This window comes from Chaetomium strumarium, assembly GCF_033439665.1.
Source record: "Chaetomium strumarium strain CBS 333.67 chromosome Unknown B0T15scaffold_1, whole genome shotgun sequence".
Taxonomy (NCBI): Eukaryota; Fungi; Ascomycota; class Sordariomycetes; order Sordariales; family Chaetomiaceae; genus Chaetomium; species Chaetomium strumarium.
Genome location: NW_026944429.1, coordinates 2770639 through 2787097, shown reverse-complemented (window position 1 = coordinate 2787097; position 16459 = coordinate 2770639). Strand labels below are relative to the sequence as shown.

Here is a 16459-nt window from a genome sequence, read left to right as displayed (position 1 = left end):
CTCACCTCCCTCCGTGCCAACAACTCGTTTCCGCGCCCCGGCCCCTCTCAGCAACGGCAGACACAGCGAACCAAGCACGGGTCGGGTTCTTAGGGTCGAGGAAAGCAGTAAATCAACTGATGTCTCTCTCCTGACAAATGTATCAAATTGTACATGATCCCAACCCAGTGCGCCCCTCCGTGTCTTTCCGAAAAGTGACCAGAGTTCAAGAATGAGAGTCGGCCACCCTCGTCGCTTTGTTTCATCTCAATTCATGAGCGGCGTTCACGATGCAGGCACCAACCGCAAAAAAAGGGTTCATGGGCTAGTCGACTGTTTGCCTAACGGGATTATGGTATATCACAATCGAACCATGCTTGACCGAGGTGCGAGGTGAACTGGGCCTCGCGACTCAAAAGTGTCGCTTTAGTTGTTCTTCTTGATTTCCGTGGCGAGCCAGTCGAGACCCTCAAACAGACCGTCACCCGAGGTGGCGCAGGTGGATTGGATGTACTGCGGCGCAGTTAGTAATTTGCAAGGATGCAAAAGAGATGGGAGCAGGGTATCGTACCCAGGTGCGTTGCCGCAGGCTGTGGAGACCCAGCTTGTCTGTAATCTCGGCGACACTCATAGCATTCTAATGCGGTTCTGTCAGTAATGCTTCACACGGAAGTGTTGAGAGCCGGGAGGAAAAGCCAGCTCAGCTTGGGAACTCACAGGCAGATCCTGCTTGTTGGCGAAAACAAGGAGAAGGGCATCCCTCAGCTCATCTTCGTTGAGCATGCGCTGCAGTTCCTCGCGGGCCTCGGGCACACGGTCGCGGTCGTTGCTGTCGACCACGAAGATGATACCCTGTGTGTTCTGGAAGTAGTGTCTCCACAGGGGACGGATCTTGTCCTGACCACCAACATCCCACACCGTGAATTGGATGTTGCGGTACTCGACGGTTTCCACGTTGAAGCCTGTGACAGACGCGTCAGTACCCTCTGCGCATCCGAGTCGAGGGACAGCGAAGCAGGGACATATATCCAAGCCGGCCATGTTGGGAGTGGCGTACCAATGGTCGGGATGGTGGTGACAACTTCGCCTAGCTTGAGCTTATAGAGAATGGTGGTCTTTCCGGCAGCATCGAGACCAACCATCAAAATGCGCATCTCCTTCTGCTTCATGAGCAGGGAGAGCCAGCTCCAGACCTTGGATCCTCCTATGCCCATCTTGGCGGTGTTGGAAGGGTGAGATAAGGGGAAGGTTACGAGGTTGATCGATCTGTGGCGAATCGCGTGTAAGCAGATGCGGACAATGTGCACTAGGCGGGCAACAAGCTATGGTGATCTCGTTCTCGACCGAGGGAGCGCGGTGCTGCAGCACAAAGGAACCGCGGTCGGGGCCGACGGCTTAGTAGTTGCAGAAGAGGCGTTGATCGGAGGAGTGAGGACAGATATGCACACGCGCCCTGAAGGGAAACGGTCAAGGCATCCCAGCCCGCCAGACCCGAGAAGCAGGAAGGCGACAGGCTGGCCAGTAGCGCGACGGATTGACACAGCTCGACTTGGCTCAGACCAGGAGCCGCGCAAGACGTGGTCGACTCGAGTCTCTAGGGAACCTGAAGTCGAGACGCGGGCGGCAGACCGAGGCAGAAAGCCAGACGCCGCAATCCACAAGGCGGGGGGGTTTTAGGCGACAAAGAAAGCGACTTACTATTCGGTTTGTCCTGAAGAACCGACCGAGATGGCGACGCGGCTAATTACCGTCGAGATGGTGCTGGGTATGATGCTACGATGGCGGTGTGGAAGGAAAGCCTTTCGGGGGGAGGACCAGATTGGATTTTGAAAGTTGTTCTCGGGCTGAGCCAGGCCAGGGAAGGCAGTCACTGGGGCGCTGCATGGGCTTGCTGGCTGGTTCGATGGGCCGCGAGGACTCAGGAGCAATGTGGGGCCCGTGCACGCTAAGGGTACCTCGAGGACACCTTATCACCAGCCGATCAGGCAGACAACGGCCCGCTAGCCAGCCGCTCGCACCTGTACCTTGCTGGTACCGGGCTGCCTGGAACAACATTGGACCGGGCCATCTCCTTTCCATCCGGGGGTCTCGTTTTCACAGGCTGAGATTTGGCCCCAGTCCCGCACACTGCGTGACTGGCCAAACTCACCCCAGCGCAGTGGATAGCAGCCAGACCCCTGGCGCCGCGTCCCACGTATCGCTAAAATCGCTAAGGTGTCCTTGAATTCAAGCACTGGGCGGGCGAGTACAGCAAAAAACGGACAGATCGATTCAACGCGGCCGCCGCACGACGACGATAGCCACGATGTTCCTCAAGTCGGCGGCAAAGCTGCTGCTTTCGGCAAGCTTGCTGCTGGGCTCGGCAGTGGCTCACAACATCCAGCTGCCGGCGCATGGGCGCGAATGCTTCCACGAGAGCCTGCATAAGGGCGACAAGATGACGGTCACGTTCCAGGTCGGCGACCGGGAGTTTGGCAGTGCCGGCAACCTCGATATTGATTTCTGGGTATGACCGGGCCTTCTACTACGCCTTGCTTTTCCGCGCCTTGTATCGGACACCTCTGTTAACATGCTATTTCCCTCTTCTCTTGTCCTTAGATCACCAACCCCGTGGGACAGTACGAAGCCAACGAGAAGTCCGTCTCGAACGGCGACTTCTCCTTCGACGCCAAACACGACGGCAAGTACCAGTACTGCTTCGGCAACGAGCACTGGGGCGCCTCGTCCAAGGAGGTCTCGTTCAACGTGCACGGCATCGTGTACGTGTCGGAGGCGGATGCGCCGCAGGACCCGCTCGAGGCCGAGGTGCGCAAGCTGTCGGAGCTGCTGGAGCGGGTCAAGGACGAGCAGAGCTACATTGTCGTGCGGGAGCGCACCCACCGCAACACGGCCGAGAGCACCAACAGCAGGGTCAAGTGGTGGAACTTGTTTGTGATCGGCGTCGTCATTGGCGAGAGCGTGTTCCAGGTCTGGTGGCTGCGGAGGTTCTTCGAGGTAAGTCCGAGTTTTCCTCTTCCTCAGCCCTGAACGCCGAGCCGGTTGGAGCTGACATGATTCTGCCCCGAAAAGGTCAAACGGGTCGTTTAAACTGACAACTACGCCATTGTTGTTTGTTCTTATTATCCATGTTTTAGCGCAGCATATGTGTGAGAGACGAAAACGGGACAGGGAGGTTCTATTTTCGGCGTCTTGGATGAAGCATGTCCCCGACTACCTTACTCATACTATTCCATGAACCATCGATGCCTGATGAAGACCACGTTAAAATGCCCTATTACTCATTGGCGACACGCTACGATATGACGATCATGTCCCTTTCTTCAGGTCTCTTTCACGGATGGAGAGGTCCACGAGTCCTGTTGGCTGACCGGTGCCACGAGTTAAAATGAACTGACAATGTCCAGCGACTACCGTAGGTATGTAACTTCATATACATGTCTAGAAAGATCTCATACATCTTCTCATCCCGACGTATCTCCCGCGTCTCATCATCAAGGACATTGCCCCGCAAGATCTCTTGCCTATACCCAAATAGTTTATACCCAAACGCCGAGGCAACAAAGCATAGACAGAAACGAGACACCAGCAACAACACATTATCCACCCAGGTTCACATCGGCGGTCAAGCGGAAGGATCCAAGACGGGAACCACAACCTCCTCCTGCCGCTCGACAGGCAAATCCACCTCCTTGACAGGATGCAGCAGCATCGGCGGGAGACACATGCGGCCCTCGCCGCCGCGCATGGTGCCAGGCGTCAAATCATCTCCGCTCAAGTCGACGGTGAGCTCGAACTCCTCGCCGCCGTCATTGTTCACGCGCAGGCCCATCCACCTCCGGTACAGGTTCCCCGGGAAGCCGGCGTTGTAGAACCACGTCACGCCGCGCATGTTGTGTTCTCTGTCGCCGTAGATGGACGTCCGGGCGCCGCCCGACGCGCCGTTCTTCCCGCCGTTCAGGACGCGCGCCATGTAGTCGGGCGGCCAGGCGCGGTCGACAAAGCTCGGATGCGGCGCGTACACGGCCTTGAGGCCGTGGTGCAGCGCCACCGTGGCCGGCCACATTTCCGGGAAGGCGTGGTGCTTCTTGAAGGCCGTCTCGCGGTGCATGGTGAGCAGCAGCCGGCGCGACATGCGCGAGGCGGTGATGATCTGCGCGCGCCGCGGCGGCTTGCCGATGCCGCCCGTCTCGTTGTACCCGGTGATGTCGTCGGCCAACCCCCAGCTGGTGCCCTCCGGGTCGAAGATCGGGGACAGCGTGATGAGATCTGCTTCCTCGCCGACGCCCCACGAGTAATTGTCACGTTCGTGGGTGGTGGGGGGGATGGGGTCTGCTTCGGGCTCGTACCAGTCGTCCTCGTCTAGTGGACGCTGAGGGCCCCAGACGGGCTGCTCGCCCTGGGCCGCCACCTTGGGAGAAGAGGGCTTGTTGCCGCCGCCAGTCACTTTGGAGCCGGGGACGGCGTTCCACAGGTTGTCCGGGCCCACGGTGCCGAGCTCGGTCTGCACCCGCGCCATATGCTTGAAGTCATCCCAGGAGCCGTGGACGCGGGGCACGTAGAAGCGCGAGTTGCGCTCCCAGAGACCCTTCCTGGGCTGCGCTTTGGCCCATGACTCCAGCTTGGAGAACAGGTCGAGGTAGTGGCCCGTGTAGCGAATGTCCATTTCCCACTGCCAGAAGTGGTCATACTCCGGGTGGTTATGGGCAAAGTACTGCATCGCCATCTGGAGGCCGCGGTATGAACCGTGCACGGGGAGTTCGGGGCCCTTGGTCCACAGTTCGACAAGCCCCTGGTAGACGGCGAGCATCTGGGTCTGCGACCACAAAGTCGCGATCCCGCGGAACTCCTCCGGGACGGTTTCGTTGATACGCCTGCGATACTCGTCCTCATCTGCCCAGACGGGGTTCTTGGCGTCGTTCCGCACCTGCACCAGAAGGTGGACATCGTACCGACCGCCCGAGGCGAGGGACAGTTCTGCGATGAGCGCCCTGAGGTTCACAATATCCTCCTCCCGCCAGACGAACTCGTCCCAGCAGCGAAGGACAACCGCGGTTCTGGCGATGTCTCCCTGACGCTTCTCCCCTTGCGGCTGGGCCTTCTCGGTCGAATTGCGCGCCGCCAACTTGGGGGTCTCGAGGCCGTCACCGATGTAGAAGCCGCGCGGAGGAGGACCGCGCACGGCGAGCGGCTTGTACCGCTCAGCGTTGGACTTGTAGCATTGCCGCTGGACAGCCGCCCAGTCAGTGGTTCGCCAGTCAACCTGATGAGCGGTTTCCCAGACCGCTTCGGCGCCCTCCCGGTCCCCGTGCTCGCCAAGGCCGAGGCCGCCCGTCCGGACGGAATAGCCGTAGCCGTATGGTCCGTATCTGCCAAAGCGCTCAAAGCAGATGTCTTCGGGGAGGGACAGGACCTCGTAGGACCCGAGTATGTTGTCTGGGAACCCGGCGGGCCGTCCTTCCAGGTAGCGTATTGCCGGCACTCTGACGGTGCTCTGGCTGTCTAAGAAGCACTCGCGAACCCCATCGGCGGACTTTGGGATGCTGGCTGTCGGATAATCCGCGAACGCCTTGCTCGGCGGCACTGGCCTCGCCTCAACCGACGGTTGCTCCTCCTCCGCCCTCTTCTCCGACTCTTGCTGATCCTGCGGTTGGCTGACGTTGTAGGGCGAATCCTCGTCAAGCAGCGGGTATTCTGGTGTGTTGTTTGCTAAGGGAATGACGGTCCTGACGCCGCCGTAGTACCTGGTGAGGAACTCAAACTCCTCCCACGGCGGCGGCACAAACGCGGGCTTCTTGTCCACCTTGCCCTCCGCTATCCTCTGGTTCTCAAGGTGGCTAGCCCGGACCAGAATGAAGATGAAGATGATGATCGTCGAGATCATGCCAAAGCAGAGGCACCGTATGACCCTGTTCGGCAGCCGGTAGAGGTATTTTCTGACTGGTGTCCGCCGGGGGGTACCCGCGGGCTGCTTCTTGGGCCGCATGAGCGCAGCGGCGGACGAGATAGAGGAGGATGTCCGTGTCGAGCCTGAGCTGGGGGAAGTTGAAGTTGAAGAGTCACTGGTGTCGCCATCATTGGATTCATCGGACGAGGCATCGGTATCCGAGTAGCGTTCCTTGGTTGGCGAGCGCGTTGGCCGGTGGGTGCGTGCCCTGGAGGAGGCCAGTTCTTTGTATACGGGCAACTTTGGCCCCTTTGCCTCCCGAGCACGGAAGGGATTAAAACTTGGGAACCCCATCCTGCCAGCGGGGGAGATATGGCCCGTTGACTAGGATTCTCTGTTAGCCCAAGCTCATGATGCGGACCCTCGGTAGAGTGGGATCAGTTTGTGTTTTCTTACCAGCCTCCCGAGGGAACAGGATTGATTCTAGGTTAGGGTCCCCGCACTCCGTGTCTGAGATGGGATTTGGAAGCGTCAGTGCGAGAAACCTTCGTGTGTTGCAAGTCCCACTCGTGAATAAGGGATTCGGAGTGGAATGTGAACTACGCGAGAGCCATGAGACAGACAATCCAGAACGGTCTGCACGTGGAGGAAAACAAGGAACCTGCGGTTGATTTCAACAAGGGCAGGCGTCTGTCTGTCCCCGCTGATTGGCTGTTTGTGGTGCATTGTCGATGGTTCCAGTTGCCGAGCAACCAGCTCAATCGTGGGGTGGGGTGGACCTGTGGGGCAACTCAGAAGGGACGGGATAGACTACGGTACCTTACGGTAGCATTACCAAATATCATGTAATACATGTACTAATAAGGTAGGTAGGTATACGTCTTTATGGTACTTACGTTACGTATTGTACCGCATTTACGTTCACCACTCTCCAATTGTCCTTTCCTACTAAACGCCATCCGCATCAAGTTCCCCTTACAGACGTCAGGCTACTACGTTTGCGTACTTAATCCACCTTATCTGCTCATCTTATGTCTGATATTGTTTTAAGTTACCGCAATGGAGGTGGGAAAGCTGGTATTCTCGGAACCAACGATATATGGACTCAACACTTGTGACTTAAGCGTGCAAGAGGGTGCGCACACTGAGGAATCACTGTGTCCTTGGCCATCCCCAACGAATCGGATGGCTTGATGTCGCCAAGTTGGCAGATCTTATGGCTTTCCCACGGTGCACTACCCGATGATCTGGACCACCAATCGAGGATGGCGGTGGGCATGCTGAACGCATGATGACCGCATACGAAAACTCGAGACCAATTCCAATGCGTGCTTGGCTGCTACTCCACTCACGACGTCGACAGATCAATAGCCGTTAGTATGCATCCGCGCGTGGCAGAACCAGTCTGGTGATCAACGACACCTGATCTCTCACCAGTCTCGGTTTGCTGCCCAGTGAGCGTCTCTTGTGGCTTGTTGGCCCGTCGCCGGTTGATGCCGTCCCCGATACAGGGACCCTCAAACTTGGGGACTAATAAATGACCGCACAATCTAACGGAGACCTTGTGGACTGTGGTAGACTGCTTCCGTTTTCTCCTGCTCACCACGCTCCCATCGTCGAGCCGCTACATTTCTTAGTTCGACTTGAACACGGTTACACCGCCTGCACAAGCCCAATATCAAGCAACATCTGCCACAATGTCTCTCACCGTGACCACCGAGTCTCAACGGGTGATGCCTGCAGAGGAGAAAGGCAAGCAGAGCCAGGTGGCCGTCAACATGGTCATCCGCCAGGACCCGTTCTCCATCACCCTCGACGCCTCTGCCCTCCTGGCCGTCTCGGTGCTGCTCATCCTCGGCATGCACTTCATCGCGCGATCCGTACTTGAGCTCCTGATCATCCTAGTCCCCGTAGCCCTCCTCGTCCACAACGACTACCTCAACTTCCTTAAGCTCGGCCCCGGCGGCACGCCCCCGACCCCGTGCGGCTACGCCACACTGACCTGGTACCGGCTCTTCACGCTCCGCGACCCCTTCACCCCGCCGCCACGGGATCCGGCGCGACAACCAGCCGCCGGCATGCTCGCCGACCTCCCCTACCGTCCAGGACCCCGACCCAGCGTCGCGGGCCTCGCGCCGCAGCGGCAGCTGAACCAGCACGGCTCGCCGCAGGCCTACGCGCGACTGCGCGGGGCGCTCGAGGCCCTCGGCGCGCGGCGGCCCGCGCAGTTCGTCACGGCGACGTCGTGTCTCGAGAAGCACGGGTTCGCGCTGTTCGCGCGGCGCCCGCGCAACGTGTGCGGCAACGGCGAGGTCTGCCACATCCACACGCACTCGGACCGGTCGATGCACCTGAACCTGCACCCGGACGACATCCGCGAGGTGCTGGCCAAGGGCTGGGGCCAGCGCCACCCTCTCGCGTGGGGCAGCCGGAGCGCGCGCTGGTGGGGGTTCGCCGTCAAGAGCCCGCTGCCGACTACGTACGTGATGGTCTACGCGCCGAGAGGCAAGTGCTCCTTTTGATGTACTAGTATGGAGTCTGGCTTCCTCGTGGTCGTACCATAGCGGCGCCGAGGGACGGACCAACCTGTCTTCGTGCTCGTCCGGAGGTGCTGACGTCGAAACGGACTGACTTCAGATGAGAGCGATCTGCGGATTGTCTGCAAGATCATCGAGGCGGCGGTTTGGTATACCGTTGCGGAGAAGGTTGAGATTCAGCCTGCGTCGGAGTCGTGATGCCGAGAAAGGAGCAGCGTGAAACCCAGTTGCCGAAAAGGATTTGACAGAGCAACGAGTAATCTGTTTCCGATTGAGGTATCCCCGGGGTTACTAGATAGAAGAGTCTGCACCGAGGCTTGTTTGCTTGGGGCTAGAGGGGACTGATCCTACCGAAGCTGGTGGCACCATGCTCCCTTCGTTTACCATCTAGCGGAGTAGAAAGTTACTCGTCCTCGCAAAGAGCACACAGAGAGTGAGAAGTCGTACGATGCCGGTTTTAGCCTCCATTGCGTCGGCCCATCTGTACTGCGTGAAGGCATCAGCTAGGTACATTAGCAATCTCCTCTTGGCCTACCTAGTCATATCTCGAAGCCAGGAAGACAAAGTAATTATGGGGGTTTGGTGGTAACCTAATCTTCGTCTTTGAGGTCGGCGAACGTCTGCCGCTGGTAAGGGGTCCCGACAATGAGTGGTCTGATCCTCGGTGGCAATCATGCGCGGAGCCATTACTCCCATCTTAAAGTACCGGGGCTGTCCAGGGAATTTCACAATTTACTTCATTTGTCCTCTTGCACCCTCCCTCCGACTCAAGCTGTCTCTCCCTCTCCTTGCCTGTCTCTGTCTGTGTACACGAACAACCCCAACGAAAGGCTGCCAAAACAAGTGCTTGTTTTACATATACTCGTACCAGCCCCGATTCCATCTAAATTTCCTAAACAAGCCTTCGGGGATGTTCCAAAAACAGATCGACAAAGGACAGGGTGAGAAGCACAAGATGCTGTGCTTTGGCGGAGTCCTTCCCGCCTTTGTGAAATGGCCGCAGAGATGGACAGATTACGGAGGTTCCCTTCTGGCGCCACCTCACCTCACCCACCTCGTCTCACGTATTTAACGCAGTCGTCCCGAAATTCCCGCTCCTCGTCCCCTGTTTGAAACTTGACGCAAGCCGCCCACCGGTACGTCCTCCCCTTATTCGCCGTTCAGAAAACGACACAGAGCCTCCCCTCGCCCGGGGTCAGCAGACCAGCAGACAAGATGACTCGTACCGGCACACCGAAGTCCTTTTTGACCGAAACAACTCCTCTAGTAGACACGCTTGAACGGGGGAACGGGCTTGCACTCGTTCTCGTCGAGGGTGGTGCCGATGACGCGGCGGTACTTGAGGTCGACCTTGCCGTGAGGTTGCTTCTGCCAGCTGAGCGTGTGCTTCATCCAGTTCTCGTCGTCGCGCTCGGGGTAGTCCTCGCGCGCGTGGGCGCCACGCGACTCCTTCCGGTTGGCAGCAGACACAGCAGTCTGGGTACTGTTTCCGAAGTGTCAGCGTCTGATTCTTCACGCGTTATCTTCCGCCAGCAAAAGAGAATTCCACTTACGCGCATGTGAGCAGGTTGCGAAGCTCGAGGGCCTCCGTCAGGTCAGTGTTCCAGATCATGCTGCGGTCCTTGATGCCGATCTGCGAGAACATCTGGTCCACCTCGGTGATCTTCTTGACACCCTCGTCCAAGCTCTCCTGGGTACGGAACACGCTGACTTCCCGTTGCATCGTCTTCTGCATGGCAAGACGAACCTCGGCCGTACTCTTAGGGCCCTCCGAGGTGCGGATCTTGTCGAGAACCTCGATCGAGTCGGCGCCGGCATCGGCCTCGATGGGCTTCAGCTTAGCGCCGGGCGTGAAATTGTCGCGGATTGTGTGCGAGACGGCGCGACCAAAGACGACCAAGTCGAGCAGGGAATTGGCACCCAGCCGGTTGGCACCGTGAACCGAGACGCAGGCAGCCTCACCGCAAGCAAAAAGACCAGGAACGATCTTGTCGTTGCCTTGCTCATCAACCGTAATGACCTCGCCGGTGTACCGAGTTGGGATGCCACCCATGTTGTAATGAACGGTGGGAAGGACGGGAATGGGCTGCTTGCGGACGTCGACACCAGCGAAGATACCAGCCGTCTCAGAAATACCGGGGAGACGCTCAGCGAGGATCTCGGCGGGGAGATGGCTGAGCTGGAGATAGATGTGGTCCTTCTCGGGGCCGACACCACGACCCTCCCTGATCTCCATGGTCATGGAGCGCGAGACGACATCGCGACTAGCCAGATCCTTGGCAGTCGGGGCATATCTCTCCATGAAGCGCTCACCCTCGGAGTTGAGGAGGTAGCCACCCTCGCCACGGGCACCTTCGGTGATCAGGCAGCCAGCTCCGTAGATACCAGTGGGGTGGAACTGGACGAATTCGAGATCCTGGTTGGGCAGGCCGGCGCGGGCCACCATGGCCATACCGTCACCGGTGCAGGTGTGGGCAGAAGTGCAGCTGAAGTAGGCACGGCCGTAGCCACCGGTGGCCAGAACGGTGTTGTTCGCGAGGAAACGGTGGAGTGTGCCGTCCTCCTGGTTGTAGGCCAAGACACCACGGCACTCGCCATCCTGCATGATCAGATCGATCGCGAAGTACTCAATGAAGTAGTTGGTCTTGTGCCTGAGAGACTGTCCGTAGAGCGTGTGGAGAAGGGCGTGTCCGGTACGATCGGCGACGGCGCAGCACCGGTAGGCCTGACCGCCCTTGCCGTACTTTTGGGACTGACCGCCGAAGGCGCGCTGGTAGCTACCGAGACCGTCAGCCTCCAGATGACGGAACCTTCAAGCGGAAGACGCCACTTACATCTTGCCATCCTCGGTCCGGGAGAACGGGCAGCCGTAGTTCTCAAGCTCGATAATGGAGGCGGGCGCCTCACGGGTCATGTAGTGGATGGCGTCCTGGTCGCCGAGCCAGTCGGAACCCTTGACCGTGTCGTACATGTGCCATCTCCAGTCGTCCTCGTGCATGTTGCCCAGCGCAGCGTTGATGCCGCCCTGGGCAGCGACCGTGTGACTTCTGGTGGGGAAGAGCTTGGAAATGCACGCGGTATTGAAGCCGGCCTCCGCGAGACCGAAGGCAGCACGCAGACCGGCGCCGCCGGCACCGACGACAATCGCATCGTATTCGTGGTCCTAGTTCCACCCGAGTCAATTCCTTCCGCCCGCCGAATGCCTAGCGAATTCCAGCCGAGGTTTGACATACGATAACCGGGTATTTGCTGCTGACAAACGGCGATGCCTCCTTCGCACGAAGCGGCCCGTTCGCGATGACGCGGGCTGTCCACAGGGGAACATGTCAGCCTCATCCTCACCCCAACTTGCGCTGAGAATTGGTCGACTCACCAGCCGGCCTTGTTGTGGAAAATGCCCGGATCGGGTTTCTGGAGGCACGCGAGAGCTGCCGCACATCTCGGGTTAGCCACATGCGGCCCTTTCCGTTGCGGAGGAAAAAAAGGGACCGAGAGTAGACTCGGCCAGCTCAAAGGAGTTGACTGGGCAAGTACTTACCGCCGGCGCCGCGGCTAGGCGTCTCCAAGCCATTGAGGATGCCATTGTCGTCTAGCGAGGTCTGATGCGGAGGAGTGTGGACAGCATCCAGGAAATATTTGAGCCGCCTTCATGGCATGTCATTACAAGCCACTCCAACTCCCGGCGCCCAGAAGGCGCTGGCTGCCAGCCAATCAGCGGGGGTTGATTACCCGAGTTGCCGGCGAGGCCCGCGCCTTCGGCCCACCCACAAACTGTGCAACTTGGGAGACCGGAGGAAGCACGGGTGGGGCGGCCTGCGCCGTCCAACACGGCACCCCATCGTGATGTGTGGCCGTACCTAGATCGCCGTGCAAGTTGAATCTCTCTCTATCTCTCCCTCTAACTACTTCCTCTGCTCAGCCTTACATATTCTTGCTTCGCATTCGAGCTAATTAAGCATCTCAACAATGCATCACACTAAGATACCAACTCTACAAGGGTGGGCTGAGGTCCGTTTCGATGTGGAGAAGTCTGGCCGTGGACAGCATGTGCTGCCGAACGTTGTAAATCCCTCGGCATGGCATCTCACAGTATGGCTGGGGTCCACAAAACACCATAGGTAGCAGTGGCATGGCCGGTCTTCAATAAGTGAACCTCTAACAATGCTCTATAATAACGCATTAATGACTAGTATTTTACTTTCCTCGAGTAGTAGAACGCCCGGCATCGCTCAGCTCTAGGACCGTCTACGGAACCCAACAAGACAAGAATGTCCAATACTACTAGTAGTACCTAGACCGTCCCCCTAAACCCGCTGCGCCTATTCGGCGAGCACCATACGTAGCATCACCAAGAAATTCTCCTTCAGCTTGTGCACCTCCGACACCTCGGGTTTGGCGGGCTCTCCCGCATTTCGGCGTAACCGGTCCTGCCTTCTCGATCTTGCCTTCCTTTCAGCTTCGATGGGATCTAGCTCGTCGTCGGCCTCGGCCTCGGCTTCGTCCTCCGAGTCGTCGCCATACCCCATCTCATCCAGGTCTTCCTGGTCCAGCCCGAAGTCAATCGATCTGAAAGACATGGCACCAGGTAGCGGCTCTCCTTCGCCGGGGCCGCCCTCGGCAGCCATCTTTTGCCTCGTCTTGTCGTGATGCCACTTCTTGCGTGCCTCCTGCCATGCGATGAGCTGGTTGATCTCCTCCATGGCCTTGTCCCTGTCGATGAGGCCGCTGCTGGTAGCACCCTCAAACAGCGCGTTGATGTCCAGGCTGCCGTTCTTCGGCCCGTGCCGGAGGAACTCCAAGATGCCCTCGATCCAGCCCATTAGTTGTGTGAACAGGCCGTTGTCGTGCGTGTGGACTTCGTGAACGAATCTGTAAAAGTTGTGCTCATGGCGCTGGCAGAGATCGATGAAGGCCTGCACGGTCTGGTTGGGATCTGCAGATGCATCTTGTTCTCGGCACCGCTCAACAACCTAAGAATCTCTCTCGTCAGCGGCCGGTAAACAGGAACCGATCGTCACACGGCGTAAGCATACTTGGATGAGATCGTCTATGAAGTGAGCAAAGTCCGTCACGCTGTTGTAGACATTGGCCGATTTGTAGACGCGGACTAGCGGCTCGTAGAAAATGGTAAACAGGTCTCGGAACAACTGGAGTGTGACCGGCTCCTCGATGAGGCTCAACATCATGGCCTTGTCCCGCTGCCGAATGTACAGCTTCAGCAGCTGCTTCAGATAGGAAAAGAGCTGGGCGCCCTGCCGGAGTTCCTCGTCGACGTTCTCGATTGCGTTGTTGAAGGCCACGTATGCGTTGAAGAGCCGCTCGACCTGCTTGCCTTCGAGCGAAGGGCCGATGAGCTCCGACCTCAGGATGACAACGATGATGTCGATGTCTTCGCTGGCAGCTTCCTCCCTGATCGCCTCCTTGATTTGCTCCTCAGCGTCCGTGAACGCCTTCAGCTTTTCCACGAAGACGGGATCGGCGATCTTATCGGCAAGCGCATCGATCGATCGCTGGAAGGTTTTGATGCCGTCGTGCAGAGTCATGGAGAATATGCGCTGCATCAGAGACCTAGTACCGAACGGCTGGGCAAGGAAGATATCCAGGATCCCAGACATGACAGCTGCGGGATTTGCGACCCGGATCACATTCTTCACAAGAGTGTACGGAATTAGCGAGTGAATCCTCTTCGCCTGGGCGAACAATTCTGGGGAGTTGTCCTCGGCGAGGAACAGGTGATAAATGGTGGCGGCCACTTCGATACGCAGCCATTCGGCGAACTTCTGGTATTGTAAGCTTAAGTCTTGGATAGTCTCCTTCTCCCGGATTTCCTTGAATAGCATGGTGAGGCCATTGCGCTCGACGATGTCCTGCCGGAATCTAAATGTAGAAAGGGTCAGCAATTTGCGGGCCGCCGTCCAGCTTCTTCAATATAACTGACTGCTCCATGTAGACGTCCAGTTCCGCTGCGCGTTTCCTGGCAACTTCGTAGAACTGCTTCTGCTCCTCGACTCGTTTCTTATCTAGGTGCTTCCGGCGGCTGATGTCCTCCACATCGTCGTCAGTTAGGTTTATCGGGGCTGTGGTGAGAAACTCCTCGATCGCCTTGGTGCCGGCTATTTGGGCGTTGTGTAACAGAGAACGGAGAAAGGCGCGTAACGAGATCCTCTGGTTCTCTCGCGGTAGGACGGTAGTCTATGAGGGCCAGGCGTAAGCTTATTACCGGACAATGATGGGGTTGTCTCAGCACCATACCTCCTGGGCCTTAGGACTCAGTAGTGACGGAGTGGAAGGCCTGCCGTCAACGGAATTTCGGGGGGAGAGTCGGTCGCCCGGGCGTTGGTCTGGCGGGTGTTAGCCATGAGTAGCGGGCATCTCGGGGCTTCGGGATGCGACCAACCTTTCACCGACAGTAGCTTCTGGCCAGCGTCACTCTGATGTCCAAAGCCACTCGCCATAGGACTGTTGGGCAACTGTGCCGTCGACATTGATGAAATGGATGATGTCTCCGAGTTGTTCCCGCTATGGATCCCGCCGTAGCCGGAAAACGTCGAGTTCGACTTGTTCTTCCGGGGAAGCGGCGGGAGCACCTTGCCTGGCAACTCGGTGCGTAACCTGGTATGAAGCCGGGCGAAGTCGCCATACCGGCGCCCGATATAATGTTCTGGCGCGCCTTTCCTCGTGACCCGAAGAATAAATTCCTTCCCGCCAACAGTCAGCACGACAACTTGCTGCTTTACGGATGTGAGCATGGAACTTACGGCATGCTTATGGTGCCTGAGATTTCTCTTGGCTGAAATGACCCGAACGCCTGCGACATTGACATCCCATCCGTTGATGTAATTGCCCTCGGGGATTGTGGAAAGAACCCCGGTATCGATAGCGTTCGCATCGACAATTTCAAGCTCGGAGAACCGGATCCTCTCCTCAAAGCCAGAAGAGGTTGGGACGCCCGACACCATCATCAGCTCCACTAGCTTCTTCGCCTTGGTGGCCAGCTTCCTCCTCTTGGTCTCTTCCAGGCGGTCTTCTGATGACGAGATGTTCTTGCTGGCGAATGACTCCAGGAACTAGAGAGCACGGTCCTCGCGTATTAGTCTCCGATCCCAGGCTACGCTTCGAGGCCCGGAGGAGAGGGCAAACCCACCATTTGCAGCTTATCCTGCCAAAACTCCTTCTCCTTCGCTTTGTCGAGGAAGGGGAACTCGCGGATATGGTGTACGAAAATGTACCTAAGGATTGGCAGCTCGGAGTCCAGCGGGGACACCTCCCCATACGGCGACTTGAACGGTGCGCCAAACCGCCGTAGCGCTGTGGGAGAGTTGAGCTCTGAAATCTCCCACTTGACTTGTTCCGAGATGAGCTCGCGCTTCAGGTCTACAGATCAAGCGGTCAGCTTGTGTTGGCCACAAGAGGCACTGCGCCAGGGGAGGACAAGGAGATGGTGTGACAAACAATGTTCTTGCTTTCCTGTGAGGGTCTGCTTCGACGCCGGCGCACATGTCGTCCGTACCGGCAGCGTCGTCTTTCCAGTCTGAGCCTCACTGTCGCTGCCCTTCGCTCCATCCTGCGATACACCCAAGGCGCTGTCGGAAACCATGGTAGCGATAGATACCGGAAGACGAGAGCAGCCTTGAGTTCGGAGATGGGCTGCAGTGCTCTTGGGAGTCTCGACTTTCCGTTGTAAGTGCAAGTGCACAGCAATATCCACAACTGCCCTCTCGGAGTGGTCTCGGCCTTGTGATTAACGGACGCGCCAATTGCGGGGCAGAATCGGGCCTCAGTAAGCTTCGCGAAAGTGCAAAGCGTCTTCGCTGTGTGCGTACAGTACGTATCCGTACCGGTCTTGATTTCCGTGGTATGTGCGGCACGTCAACGGTGCGGCGCTTGTGGTGAAACCGCGAACCAACGACTCGGGTCGTCAGAGAGGAGACCGCAAAAGAACCCAAATAGAAAATAACTATTGCTAGTCTAGGTATAAGTATAAATCGCAGACGGACCCCGCAAGCGGAGATGTGCTGCTGTATGGACAGCAAACGGTTCGGACGTAGTCAAATTCTAA

General features: G+C 57.8%; 6 protein-coding genes across 6 annotated transcripts; 2 read left to right on the top strand and 4 right to left on the bottom strand.

The window, feature by feature from the left end:
* Nucleotides 1–322: 322 nt before the first annotated feature.
* B0T15DRAFT_546660 (ADP-ribosylation factor family-domain-containing protein) lies at nucleotides 323–1193 on the bottom strand (the record flags this gene model as incomplete). Its single annotated transcript, XM_062870159.1, has 4 exons — nucleotides 323–492; nucleotides 551–616; nucleotides 697–941; nucleotides 1037–1193. 4 exons carry the CDS (start codon nucleotides 1191–1193, stop codon nucleotides 406–408), a joined length of 555 nt encoding a protein of 184 aa, XP_062725968.1. The 3' UTR covers nucleotides 323–405.
* Nucleotides 1194–2086: 893 nt separating this feature from the next.
* On the top strand, nucleotides 2087–3290 carry B0T15DRAFT_28043 (uncharacterized protein). The gene is made up of 3 exons (XM_062863569.1): nucleotides 2087–2485; nucleotides 2570–2973; nucleotides 3049–3290. Exons 1-2 carry the CDS (start codon nucleotides 2285–2287, stop codon nucleotides 2912–2914), a joined length of 546 nt encoding a protein of 181 aa, XP_062725967.1. The 5' UTR covers nucleotides 2087–2284; the 3' UTR covers nucleotides 2915–2973; nucleotides 3049–3290.
* B0T15DRAFT_481643 (uncharacterized protein) lies at nucleotides 2924–6217 on the bottom strand (the record flags this gene model as incomplete). Its single annotated transcript, XM_062866043.1, has 3 exons — nucleotides 2924–2948; nucleotides 3414–3493; nucleotides 3635–6217. 3 exons carry the CDS (start codon nucleotides 6215–6217, stop codon nucleotides 2924–2926), a joined length of 2688 nt encoding a protein of 895 aa, XP_062725966.1.
* Nucleotides 6218–7237: 1020 nt separating this feature from the next.
* B0T15DRAFT_28004 (uncharacterized protein) lies at nucleotides 7238–8836 on the top strand. Its single transcript, XM_062863565.1, has 2 exons — nucleotides 7238–8368; nucleotides 8501–8836. Exons 1-2 carry the CDS (start codon nucleotides 7561–7563, stop codon nucleotides 8596–8598), a joined length of 906 nt encoding a protein of 301 aa, XP_062725965.1. The 5' UTR covers nucleotides 7238–7560; the 3' UTR covers nucleotides 8599–8836.
* An 827-nt stretch (nucleotides 8837–9663) lies between these two features.
* Nucleotides 9664–11983, bottom strand: B0T15DRAFT_389348 (FAD binding domain-containing protein; the record flags this gene model as incomplete). The annotated part of the gene is made up of 6 exons (XM_062864483.1): nucleotides 9664–9883; nucleotides 9954–11177; nucleotides 11235–11563; nucleotides 11634–11707; nucleotides 11774–11828; nucleotides 11939–11983. The coding sequence occupies 6 exons, from the start codon at nucleotides 11981–11983 to the stop codon at nucleotides 9664–9666; spliced, it is 1947 nt and encodes a 648-aa protein (XP_062725964.1).
* Nucleotides 11984–12620: 637 nt separating this feature from the next.
* B0T15DRAFT_27924 (uncharacterized protein) lies at nucleotides 12621–16203 on the bottom strand. Its single transcript, XM_062863557.1, has 8 exons — nucleotides 15853–16203; nucleotides 15545–15774; nucleotides 15159–15467; nucleotides 14798–15098; nucleotides 14653–14741; nucleotides 14339–14592; nucleotides 13434–14277; nucleotides 12621–13370 (listed from the first exon to the last, which is right to left on the bottom strand). Exons 1-8 carry the CDS (start codon nucleotides 15995–15997, stop codon nucleotides 12720–12722), a joined length of 2823 nt encoding a protein of 940 aa, XP_062725963.1. The 5' UTR covers nucleotides 15998–16203; the 3' UTR covers nucleotides 12621–12719.
* Nucleotides 16204–16459: the final 256 nt, after the last annotated feature.

What these genes read in the sequence shown, in the direction of transcription:
- B0T15DRAFT_28004 (XM_062863565.1), top strand. Translation starts at nt 7,561, where the DNA reads ATGTCTCTCACCGTGACCACCGAGTCTCAACGGGTGATGCCTGCAGAG. An exon ending in GATGGTCTACGCGCCGAGAG is followed by an intron (nt 8,369 to 8,500) that starts GCAAGTGCTCCT and finishes GACTGACTTCAG; the next exon opens with ATGAGAGCGATCTGCGGATT.
- B0T15DRAFT_27924 (XM_062863557.1), bottom strand. Translation starts at nt 15,997, where the DNA reads ATGGTTTCCGACAGCGCCTTGGGTGTATCGCAGGATGGAGCGAAGGGC. An exon ending in TCAGGCACCATAAGCATGCC is followed by an intron (nt 15,099 to 15,158) that starts GTAAGTTCCATG and finishes GTTGGCGGGAAG; the next exon opens with GAATTTATTCTTCGGGTCAC. An exon ending in GAAGCTACTGTCGGTGAAAG is followed by an intron (nt 14,742 to 14,797) that starts GTTGGTCGCATC and finishes AACACCCGCCAG; the next exon opens with ACCAACGCCCGGGCGACCGA.
- B0T15DRAFT_28043 (XM_062863569.1), top strand. Translation starts at nt 2,285, where the DNA reads ATGTTCCTCAAGTCGGCGGCAAAGCTGCTGCTTTCGGCAAGCTTGCTG. An exon ending in ACCTCGATATTGATTTCTGG is followed by an intron (nt 2,486 to 2,569) that starts GTATGACCGGGC and finishes CCCTCTTCTCTT; the next exon opens with GTCCTTAGATCACCAACCCC.